General features: G+C 36.5%; 1 protein-coding gene across 2 annotated transcripts in view; it reads right to left on the bottom strand.

Moving 5' to 3' along the window:
• sh2d3ca (SH2 domain containing 3Ca) overlaps positions 1-12,048 on the bottom strand; it is a 91,989-nt gene extending 79,941 nt beyond the window's left edge. Inside the window, exons 1-4 of one of the 2 annotated variants that reach the window (XM_028463448.1) lie at positions 11,900-12,048; positions 10,866-11,150; positions 9,513-9,873; positions 1,905-1,944 (exon numbers count right to left, since the gene is read on the bottom strand). In XM_028463448.1, the coding sequence (XP_028319249.1) occupies positions 1,905-1,944; positions 9,513-9,873; positions 10,866-11,150; positions 11,900-11,918 (705 nt within the window). In that variant the 5' untranslated portion in view covers positions 11,919-12,048. Of the gene's footprint in view, positions 1-1,904; positions 1,945-6,329; positions 6,437-9,512; positions 9,874-10,865; positions 11,151-11,899 lie in introns of those variants that run through there. The other variant, XM_028463450.1, reaches the window with a different exon arrangement.
• Positions 12,049-12,276: the final 228 nt, after the last annotated feature.

Here is a 12,276-nt window from a genome sequence, read left to right as displayed (position 1 = left end):
CTGTCGCCCCCTGCAGTCACAGATTTTTTCAGGGCAACAAAAAGAGGTTTACATCGACTTTTTTAACTTTTACAGATTTTTAGAGCGACCCAAAGCAGCACAAGTTGTCATTTTGACTGAAAAAGTAGCTAAATGATCCTGAATGCTCAGCACATAGAACTTTATGTGCTGAAAGGGGCAATTGGCGTCATCAATGACGTAATTTCAACATGGTGGCACACAGGGTAAAATTCTCCCAGTTTTAAAAGTTAATATAATGAATATGGTGCAAAATAATGTGTTTTGTTAGGCATAGATCTTCTAAAAAGGACATTTCAAAGGTTTTAGGCCACATTTGTAAAAACTGTGGAGAATCCCTTTAAGGTACAATCTGCGATGTTGGAAAGCAAGCACGATTTGAGATACCAATACATCCTCTACCGTCCTCTGCCTCCCAGATGCACCCGTCAGGGCTTCGTCAAAAGCCACGCCCCCACAAACACCAATATAATTTTTTTTTTTCCATTCCCAGAGCAAAACAATTAGTGAACTGTCAAACAGAAAGACAGCAACCTCTGCATCACTACATCCTCATTTGTGCTCAATATTTCCAGAAACTGTGTGATGTGATGAGTGTGCACACAAAAGAAAGACAAAGGGGGCGTGGGCAGAACGAGACATAAAGGCATCTGATTGGTTCTTTCCGTTTGGACCAAATGGCAGGGATTGGTCAGAGTTGTTACAGGATTGCAGCTGCTACAGAGCTCTGATTCCTTTCATTTCTTTTTCTGAATTCATAAGGTATTGACTACTTTCACCCCCAATTTCCACTGGATGTGGCTCCGCTGCGTTATGTCTCCGCCGCGCCACCGGAGATGATAGGTTTCCACTTTAGTCTATGTGTTCATTTCCACGGGGTCCACTGCACTGCGTGTCTGCTCCTTCCCAGCTCCGACAGTCCGGTGCCCTCCGCCAGATATACGCAGGGCTTATATTTCTGGCAGACACCAGAGCACGACGCATCAATCAGCACAGAGCAAATTAAGTTAAACAGGAAGTTAAGCACTTACTCCGCAACAAAATATCCAGTTACTTTTCTAAATAAAACAGTTCAGATTATATTTCAACTATCACCAAAACGTCATAATGTGTAAAAACAAAAATCACATTCACTATATTGTTTCCTCATACTGTAACTGCACTGTAAACTGCAGCAACTTTGATTTAGTTCATGTTTTACTGGTGCAGTTTTGTCTCTTCTCTGTTGGTTGTTGCAAAAAAATGTGGCTATGACAAATCCAGAGAGTCCAACCTTCTTGTTCTCCTTCGTTAGGAACATGTTTATCTGTTTATTGTTGCGTTCATAACACATACATTTAACTGCGTTCTTGCGCGATTATATAAATATCGTGAGAACTCCGTGCAACCTGAGTGCACCGTGGCGCACTCAAAACCCAACCGGTAGGGATTACCTTAAGGCGGAAAGCGGAGCAAAACCGGATCGGTGCTGTGGCACAGCGGAGACGAATCCAGTGTAAACCCCGGGTTAGGATGGAAGGACAATTTCACCCAGTTTAACAAAAATTGTTTCTAAAAAGGATTACAGAATCCACCTTTAGATCAGAAAATATATCTAAAAACAATGTTGAAGTCTCTAATCGGTGACAGGTGCTTATCATTGCATTCACTAATAATGCCCAACATAATGTATCCACATTATTTCTGCTGCCACGACACACAAGGAACACCAATGTCTGTTTCTAACCCTTTCTTCTAACAGAACACAGACTATACACTGTTATTTTTAAGAAAGAAAAATAAGAATTAAATTGCAGTGGTGAAAAAGCAAACGTTTGCGCACATCATCCATCTGTTATGTCATACTTGCTCACCTGTATGCACATATATGAAAGGGCTCATCTTACCTGCTGATATTCTGTCTGGTAATCTGTCAGATCCATGGGGCTGAAATATATAGAAAATTAAATATTAGAGTTTGAATAAAGCAAAAGAAACATATTATACAAGATAAATAAAGGAATTTAGGGAATACAAAACCAATTAAAGATGGAAAACAAACCAACTCTATGGAGCCTATAGGCTTTGTACATTTCATGCAGGCCTCCTCAACCTGAATAGTGCCATAACTGTGACAGCACTGCTGTGCAGCATTGTGAGACAAAGCAAAAGGAGCAATTACACAAGCAGAAAGGTTTTAGGATCAATCAGCACAGCTCCCAATGGCATGTTGGGTCCATAGGGCTCAGAACAAAGCCGTGTTACACAAGCACGGAGCGCTTACATCAAACAGTCCAAACATGGCGCTATGCCTGGGAATGTTAATAGGTCCCCAGCTGGGTAGTAGAGCTCTATTCCCTATACGAACTATTCAGGGAATTAGGAGAATACACATTTAAATGGATTCCATCAATACATGGCGAGAATTTGTATTGAATTCAATGAATGTGAACAATACTTTAACGATAAAGAAAGTAAGTCACACACAAGTTGAATTAAAAAAACTAATAACTTGAGTAAAGTCAGTAGTTCAGATGAGCTTGAAATATAAGGAGAGATTAGTTAGTACAGCAGGATACAGCAGATAAACATGACAGGTGACACAATAAATACAATTAATACACTGACTAGCAATGGGGCTAATAATTTACAGGACGGCTAATAATGGTTTTTAAAGATGTAAAGTGAAAAAAATTGGTGATATTTGTGTTCCTATTCTTTACATATGTCACGGTAAAAACTTACTCATCCACGTGTTTATAACATTCCATGCATAACACACCTATAGTTTTTCATGAATAAATTACATACATAAGAGTGACATTTAAAAATGTTTTATGATATATTTTAAAACAATAATAGATCATATATTTTACTGCTAGCATTGCATTGATTTCCTATCTGATCTAAAAGTTTACCATGAATATCAAAGTTTATTACAGTACAAGATTCAAGATGTTTGGCTTTGTTTGTTATTGTTACCATAGCAGGCCAATGAAGTAACAAAGAGGACTTTAGTGACATACAAAGAAGTGTTTTTGTATTAGTTTCATGGCTATACCAATTAATATTGTTTGTACAGCAATATTGTGAAATAAATTAATAAAATATAGGTAAACTCAGGCCAATAACCTACAGCATCAATTCACATTCAGGGGCGACCGTAGCTGCAATAGGGATGATCGAGCGGCTGGGGGTTCAATTCCAAGGCAATACATGCTGATGTGTCCTTGAAGCGAATGTGACTGGTAGTGTTAAGTGTTTCGGTTGTAATGAAAGTACTTTTAAATTTAAAAATGTTGCAAAATATAACTGAAAATGTTATGCACCAAAATGATCAAAAAGCAGTAAAATCACTCTGTCAATGTCAAAATGATAAGTAGTCTTATAAGGTCTTTTTCTCTACCTTCATCTTGGATCTTTTAATTGAACAGGTCAATTGACAAGATTAATTCTATTTGTGGCTTATTCTAGTTACAGTCATAAGTAAAATGCACATGGGTGGCAAGCAGAAGAAGCCTATGTCTCTCTGTGCATCTCTATCTGTGTTCAAAAGTAAAAAAGCAAGCACAGTTATCTCCTGGGCTGGGCCCCCTTTATACAAAGAGGAGGTACAAACGTGATTTAGCCATATACAGTATCAACGAGCAGTCGAGCTCTGCTCTGCTAAGCTCAGTGCCCTTGAAGTCATGAAAACAGTGCACAATGTGTGAGTGTATTCAAACCAAAGGAACAGAGTGTCAGTGTACCAGAGAAAAATATGAGAAAAATCGTTCAGTTGTTTATTGGTTTAGCTGATGCATTTTGTTTCCAGGACTTGCGATAAGCCGATATTATCGGCTGATTTTTGCGTTTTTTACGTGTATCGGCATCGACCGATGCGGGCTGCTGCGTTCGCCAACCCGCATTATTTACAGAGAGCAGAAATATGCTTTACTTGCTCTTGATCTACATCACCTGCTTTTAATATTTATTAAATATGTTTTACTTGTTCCACATCATGTGTTTGTAATATTTATTAAATATGTTTTACTTGTTCTACATCATCTGTTTTTAATATTTATAAAATATGTTTTACTTGTTCTTGTTCTACATCACCTGTTTAAGCTGTATTAAACATGTTTTCTTGTTCTTGTTCTGCATCACCTGTTTTTAATATTTATTAAATATTTTTTTACTTGTCGTTCTACCTCACCTTTGTTAATTTCAACAAACTCTTTCAAATTGAGACTCGTACCATTTGTTATCATCATTGTGTAATTTCTATGATGTAAATTGCGGGAGCAAAAGTAGTATCAGCTCCAAATATTGGCTAAAGAAAATTGGCAGTCCGTATCGATCATCGGCTAATGCTGATGAAAAAAAATAAATAAATCAGCATATGCCCTAAAAAAATCCATATCTGTCTATCCCTACCCAGGACAATGGACTGTCTCGCTGTATCGAGTTCATGACTTATTTTGAAAACTTTTCCCTGTGGATGCATGGGTTAACACCATACACTTTGATACTTGAAAAAATGTCAGTAACTTTGAACCAACTTAAAACAAGAGCTAACATTACACAAATATGTAAGACCCATACATATTTGTCTGACAGTTTTTTTTTTTTTTTGTTTGTTTTTCAGGCCTGAGCACCACAAGCTGGCGAAGGGCCTCTTGCTCTCATAGTGGCCACACTACGAGGGAAGAGGCGGAGTCTATGCAATGTATAGTTCATGGTACTCAAAAAGGGGGAAACGTTGTTATTGGGTTGGATTATTATTCATTCTTCTTTGTTTCCCGGTGTCGGAACCAACCCACCTACTTTTCATCCAAAATTCAAATGAAATTAAATTCTCTAATTTCTGGCTAATTCCGATTTTAAAAATGCAAAAATTTGACATAGCCTCAATTACGCCAAAATACATTACGAGATAGGAATTGCCAAAAAAATGATCGTCGAATCATTAAAATTGACACAGAAGTAGACGATGACAAGACAAGTAAAAATTATTATTAAGACCATGCCAAATAATACACAAAGTCCAGAATCTTGAATTGAAAATGGCAAAATTGCTATTTTTGTATTTTAACGCATTTCTCCGACTCCTAGGGCGTTTCAGTGACGAGGTTCAAAATCACTGGAGATCATCTAGAGAAGTGGGTCATCGAAAGTTGTCCATGGATTTTTGAAAACTTTTACGGTGTGTGCAGGGCAGAGCCGTGAATTTTGCGCAAAAATGACAAAATATTAAATTTTTGGAAAAAAAGCTCCCATTTGCACATACGAACTCTGATTTGCGGCAAATTGAATGTGGCGCTGCGAAAGTGAGGGCCGTTTATCGCCGCTTGCGGCTATATTTTCTTGTTGTGCTTGATGTGGATGCAATGCATCCTCTCTGCTTCTTGTGTTACCATTTCAGAACCAACACTACAGGCCTAATACAGGCCTGTGTGGTACTTTTTAAACAACGGACCAACCCTATGGGCCAACCCTGGAATCTGATTGGCCAGCTGAGGTGCCACTCAGGGCGATTAACAGACCGCTGCACATTAATCTAAAAAAAATAAATAAAAAATGCTAGATGAAGAAAGAAATACAATTTTTGTTGTGTTTTCGATTAGTAAAAAAAAAAACATTTAAACAAGAAATACATATATAACACATAACGTTTACAAACTCGAGGTAATAGCTATAATAAATGACTGTTTTGCAACATCCAGTAGGAAGTGAACACATGGCCACAGGATGAATGGTTGCAGGTGAGGCGCATCAACTAATTACTTAGTTACACAGGTGTGAATACAAAAAAATTATTTAAAAAAAAAAAAAGTATGTATATGGACTCTAATATAAAAGCTTTTTTCTACTTCCATGAAGAGTTTTACACTCAAGCATGAGTTTAACTCCAATAAGTTACCAACTTATTTACTCTGTGGAACAATAAGTCTAATTTGTGTCTTGGCTGTTTTTCCATAAACTCCGTCACTTTTAATCAGAATCAACCCAACGGTGCCAGAGAAGCGGCTTTTAGAGGCTTTTCCAGAAAAACCGAGACTTCACATAAGAGCTTTTCTGCGCAGACAGATTAAAGTGTCTTTTTGCAAGGGAGAAAAAAAAAAATGGCAAATGAGAATTTTTACTCCCTCAAAACACCTTAAGGTGTGAGTGCGCCGATAAATCTTACACAGCATTAATGAAGCAGGCTCAATAAACCACACAAAAAAAAGCCTCTCATATCTCAGCGGCTCTGGGGTGTGTGTGTGTAAGTACAAATCGATGTGAAATGAAAAATCTCCAAAACCTCGGCACACCGACAGCTTGTGATCAATAATAAGAATTGATTTTACCTGCAGCTTCAGTAGAGTCATGAATCCTGTAATTCCCTCACTGCTTTAACAACAGTCCTGCCTGTGGAAGAATCTACCATAGAAGTGTATACACACTATATACACACACATTCACACTGAACGATACATGCTGAGAGAGGTTTTACACGAATAACAGCGCCCTCTGGCGTCCATACAAGACACAACACTGAAAGCTCTTCTCTAGGACGCTATGAAAACTATCAGAGACTCGTTTATAATCATCTATAGACTGTTTGGATTCAGTGACCCCTTACTGGGCAAAAAAAAAAAAAAAAGATTTAATCGATTTATCGAAATTGTAGATAACGATTTTTATTTATTTATTTTTCCCACGACAGTTTTTTTTTTTTCTTTTCTTTTTTCTTAACTTTTTAGCGTTCCGTCATTGTGGGTTACCGAAGCACCATGTGAGCCAGCCCCATCTTTGTTTACCCTTTGAGTAGGCTATATGTACGGATAGTATTAGGGCCACAGAAGAAAATAAATAAATACGGAGGCTTAAAATTTTTTTAAATAAAATAACAAAAAAAACTCGTACATTTCAGAAAAAAAGTCGAGATTTTTTAGGGCCACTGAAAAAAAAAATCGGAGGTAAAATTAAAAAAAAAAAATCATGCACTCCCAAAAAAAAAGTCGAAAATCGTAATTTAATTATGGTGACTGTTTGTCCAGTGGCCCTAAATAATCTCGACATTGATTTTCCAGTTGTTGTTTTTTTAAATTTTTTTATTTATTTATTTATTTTTGTCTTCTGTGGCCCTAATACTCCCATATACTGTATATGTGTGCCACAGGCATGTTTTTATTTTTATTCACAATATGCTGAGATGCTAAGGGAATTTTTAAAATTGTAATGTTATATGTTATAAAATATGTAGGTATCTGATTTCTTAATCAGAAAATTGAAGCTACTGTGAAGTTGCTGCTGCATTTTTGCTTAAACCTGGGTTAAAGCTTGAAATTGTTGAATGACAGATCCTCATTTAATTATTTTTTTTAATTTTGGGATTGTTCTATGCATTTTAACTCTTCACAACAATCACGGCAGTAAAATTGCACTTTTGACAATATATCTGATGTCTGCAGTCATTTTTAACTACATTGAAAAAAAAAATCCGGGTTTATTTTTTTTTTGGGCAAAATCGCCCAGCTCTACCCCTTTACAGTGGATAAAACCTTTCAAGGAACCCCCACATAATCCTTACGTCACCAACACGGTGCCCACGGGCCCCAGGTCGCCCTCATGGACCATGTGAGGAGCCCTCATGAGCTCTAGTCACCAATGAGCTGCATCTAAAATCTTGATTTACTTTCCAGGATTCCAACTCACATATGATATAACTACATATGACAGATATAATTATATATAGTAGAGTTAAATACTGCTAAAATAGAATAAAATAATAAAGTTTTAGTGTTGAATGAACCATTTTTAAATGTTCATTTGAACTGAAACGTACTGACCTCAGTGCTGCAGATTTGGTGTATGGGTTGTAGTATGTTATATATAATATCATATATGTTAGATATATTTTAAAAACGCAAGGTAGATTTGAGTAAAATATGACATAATTGTTCAGTTTTACAAATGTTACAGCATGATTACTTAAAAGTTGTTTGTTGGTACCTAGTCAAAGAGGAAAACGATTATTTTTGAGGTAATGAAAATGAAACAACTGCATAAATGAGGATTTCCTACCTTTTTAAGTTACTACAAGCCTTCCTTATTATCTTAGCCTCTAATTAATGTCAAACTGTGAAAATGTAGTATTTAAGATGTGCTTTTCTAGCTCGTAGCCCTTCAGAATATACAGTACCAAGTAGCTCACTGTTTCAGAAAGGTTGGTGACCGATGCTCTGAACGTTCTAACTTTTTATTTATTTATTTTGGCCAAACAACAATGGAATACCATAATAACTAAAATATACAATAATGAAAAATATAATCCCTAAACTCCCATACACCCCATACAATATATATGGTCCAAAAAGTAGTAGGAAGGAAGAATGTACTGTACATGTCATTTTTATACTGATTTCTTCTATTCAAACATTGTTCCATGGATCCAATTTTCATTTGAGTTAAGTTTGTTTATTAAGTTATGAGAATATACTTTACTAAAATGTTTTTAACATTGTTTTTAAATTAAATGTATATATTTTTACCCTTTTAATGTATTTCTGCAATCAACTGAATTAAAACTATTTAAAGAAACATGAACGCTTAAATCTATTCTGTGGCACTCATAATGTAGTTTATTTTTGCTGGAAAAAAAATTGGCTAGTGGAAAATCTGGTTGGCTGGTAACTTTAAGAATCTACTAGCCATGCTGGCTGGTGATCTCAAAAGTTAATTTAAAGCCCTGTGTACAATCCTTTTTGTTTGTTTTTTTTACACAATATACAGTACATCATGTCTGTAGGGCAGTTTTGTAGGTGTTCCCCCACACGTCAACACAATATAGCAGGTATGGTAGTACTAAGTGATCACTATAAAATAAATGATGCTTTTTCATTCAGGAGGTATTTGGCTCAACCCAACACTCCAACAGTTCTTGCTAATTTAGAGCCAATGCGTCCAACGTGGGCTTTCCAGCAAAGTTTAAATATTGAGGGTCTTTGTATTAGACATTAATCTAAAGAGTAGCTGCCATTCATCACACTTTGCAGTGATACAGCATGTCATGTTCAGTATAAATAAACTGTACATGTAAAGTATGTATCTTAGTGAAACGCTAATACGCAATATGAGGACAACCAATTCTTAACCGTCATGGTGAATCATTGTGTGTGTGTGTGTGTGTGTGTGTGTGTGTGTGTGTGTGTGTGTGTGTGTGTGTGTGTGTGTGTGTGTGTGTGTGTGTGTGTGTGTGTGTGTGTGTGTGTGACCATATATTCTGTTCAGTAAAGCTTGGAATTTTGATATTTCAGTTTTAAGAAGCAAAACACACCATAGCTTTAAATGCCATATAATGGCATATTTGCCATTATATGTTTTTGTTCTTTCATTTTGGTTGGTTTAAGACCATTTAGAAATGTGTTTAAAGCCATTATGGGGCACTTGCACATATTTCCTTTCCTTATTTGCAAATGTGTCTGAACATACACTTTTATAAAGACAATAACAACAGGAATAAAAGTATGGGAACATTAGAGACTGACCAGGACTGCCAAACTGTGTGAGTTTCGTCCTCTTCTTGCGTCCATGGTGATGATGTCATGGTTCCATGGTTGACGTCTCCATTGTCCATGCTTGTTTCTGATTGGAGAGCTGTGCTATAGCCACGAGATGGTGATGCAGCCTCACAGGCAGCCATAGGGCTTGAGGCCATGGTTTGTTTATCTGGTAGACAAAGCTCCACTCTTGGATCTTCTATGGGATCTTGGTAGGGAGAATTTTTCTTATGAAATGGGTCAGCAGTGACTCCTAAAGAATCTTGGCTTTGGTCTCCTTTTGGTTGTTGGGTTTGACTTCTGTGAATAACTTTCTTGTCTTTGCTCTTTTTCTGACTCCTGGTGCTTTCTAGGAAAAGTGATGAGAACAGATTGAAAGATGAAAACATTTGCTCAATGGTTCTCTATTTTCATTCTTTATTTATAGTTTAAGGCATTTTAGATTATTCATGGCAGTGCTACTGTCTAACCCAGTGGCTCTCAAACTTTAGTGGCTCAAGTACCTCCTTTCTCCTATTTATGAATCCTAGTACCCTCTTTGTCCAACTACAACATTTTGCATGGACAACTATATAAAAACAACTATAGAGCATAATGACATAATGATGGAATGAACGAGTGATAGCACACGTTAAAGAATCTCATTCTGTAAACAAGTGGAAAAAAACACTATTTAGTGCAGTGGTTGGATTGTGACCCCATTTTGCCATTTTGATATCAAGAATTTCTGGTAACCCCAAAGACATTTTTTTTTATCACGTTGGAGCTCAAATATATATATTTATAGTTTTTTTTTTTTTTTTTTTACTGCATTTTAGTTGAACTAGATTCGCAAAGTGAAAGTATAGAATTACAGGTGTTTAAGGTTGTGTTGTTTTATATTTTTATTTTTTTAAAGAAAGAATAATAATTTAAAAAATTCAAAATGGATTTTTCTTTAGAAATTTCCAGCGGCCGCATTTAAACTCCAGGTGACACCACATGGCGTCCCGACCCCAAGGTTGAAAAACATTGATATAGTGGCTCCTGAACAGATTAATTACTATAGTTTTTTATCATTTCGGGTCATCACATGCCTGGGGTGGGACCAAGATTGACACTTTATTTGTTAATTTTCCACTCTCTCTCACACTCTCTCTCTGTCAAGTACCCCATGTGGTGCCATTGCGTACCCCTAGGGGTACACATACCCCCATTTGAGAAACACTGGTCAAACCTATCAACTATGGCTGATTTCCCAAAGTGGGTCAGTTCATTACACTTATAAACAAATATCACAGAAAGACTGAGCATAAACCAACAATTATCCTAGCCCACTGTAGAGTGTGTTTCCAACGATACCTTCACGCCTCCTGTCTTTTTTCTTTTGCCACAGTCGTGGTAGCGTACCCACATGTGTGTAGCTCTCACTGGACCGAACATAGCTGGCAGTACGAGGGCGTATGACCTGCATGTCATCCAGAGTGGTCTCATTCACAAAACCTATGTCTGAAGCTGGAGCAGGACAGCAGTCTACAGTATCATCTGAAGATGAACATTCTGTTCCAGATCCAGACTCCTTATGGTCTGGTTTCTCAGTGGATCGACGAAAAGAGAGATTTGATAGGCTCCCAAACCATTTCATACCTCATGAGAAAAAAATAAAGGATAATGGTAAGTCATTGGAGGTAAAACATTGATATATGGTCAAATAAATGAATAAATAATGATGATAATAATAAGGGTTAGGCTGAAAAAGCTTGGAGTAAGCTACAGTCTTAATCAACTTTCAACACATGAATAAGGCATAAATGTAACAAATCTACCATATGTCAGTTTGATGGAAAAAAAACTGCACATTGAACCATGTTCTCGACAATATTTAAATAGCAAGACAGTTAAATGTAGATATATTTGTTTTAGGTTTATGATGTCATGTAATATCAGGTAAGAATTTTGTAAATATTAATCTTCATTTGTATAGGACAACTGAAAAAAAATGCAAATTAAATAAAATTGAAATTGAAAATTAAAAAAAAAAAAAAAAATGCTTCTATGAGGGTTTCTTTCTACAAGAATTGGAAACAAAAACTGAACCCTCGTCTTGCAAGACCTAAAATTTCATATCTCCACCTACTGAGTTATTACCACCAAAGAGTTTTATTTTAATCAACGTAACTTTGATTTTGTAGTGCCTTTTACACGGCCTCTGTTTGGTTTTTTTTTTGGTTTTTTTGGGTTTTTTTTACATTCGACACACATTTTAAGAAAACTATACATTTAAATAGCTTTTTATCACTGAGGAAAGGTTTTAAAAACACACATTGATATTGTGTTACTTTAACACTGTGATGCTCTGTTTTAAAGACCTTAACCCATCCAAACACAGTACTCACTCAGTTTCCATAGACTCATGTTGTATCTCACTTGGAGGCAGAAAACTACAGGACAATCTGAGACTGAGGAACGAAAAGGCAGAATGACTCTAAATAAGAGGCAACCACAGCTTCTCTTTTCAAGTAATACATGGCACAATGTTTGGTTTTGAGAGAAACTGAGACGCGTGCAGCAGCAACAAGGGAAGGGCAGACCTGGCTTCCGGTGTCACCTCAAACAACCAACCATTTCAACCTGCTAGAGCCTGAGTGTAAAGAGGAAATGGAAACAAAAAAACAAGATGACTAGAGTTGTCACACAAGTGTGAGGCAAATACTTGAAAATGTGAAACCTGATTGGTGCAAATGTGAGGCGTCTAATACAATTTTAACCAGTA

This window comes from Gouania willdenowi, chromosome 12 (assembly GCF_900634775.1).
Source record: "Gouania willdenowi chromosome 12, fGouWil2.1, whole genome shotgun sequence".
Classification (NCBI taxonomy): domain Eukaryota; kingdom Metazoa; phylum Chordata; class Actinopteri; order Blenniiformes; family Gobiesocidae; genus Gouania; species Gouania willdenowi.
Note: the sequence above shows the minus strand (reverse complement) of the source record. Positions and strands in the feature narration are given on the sequence as shown.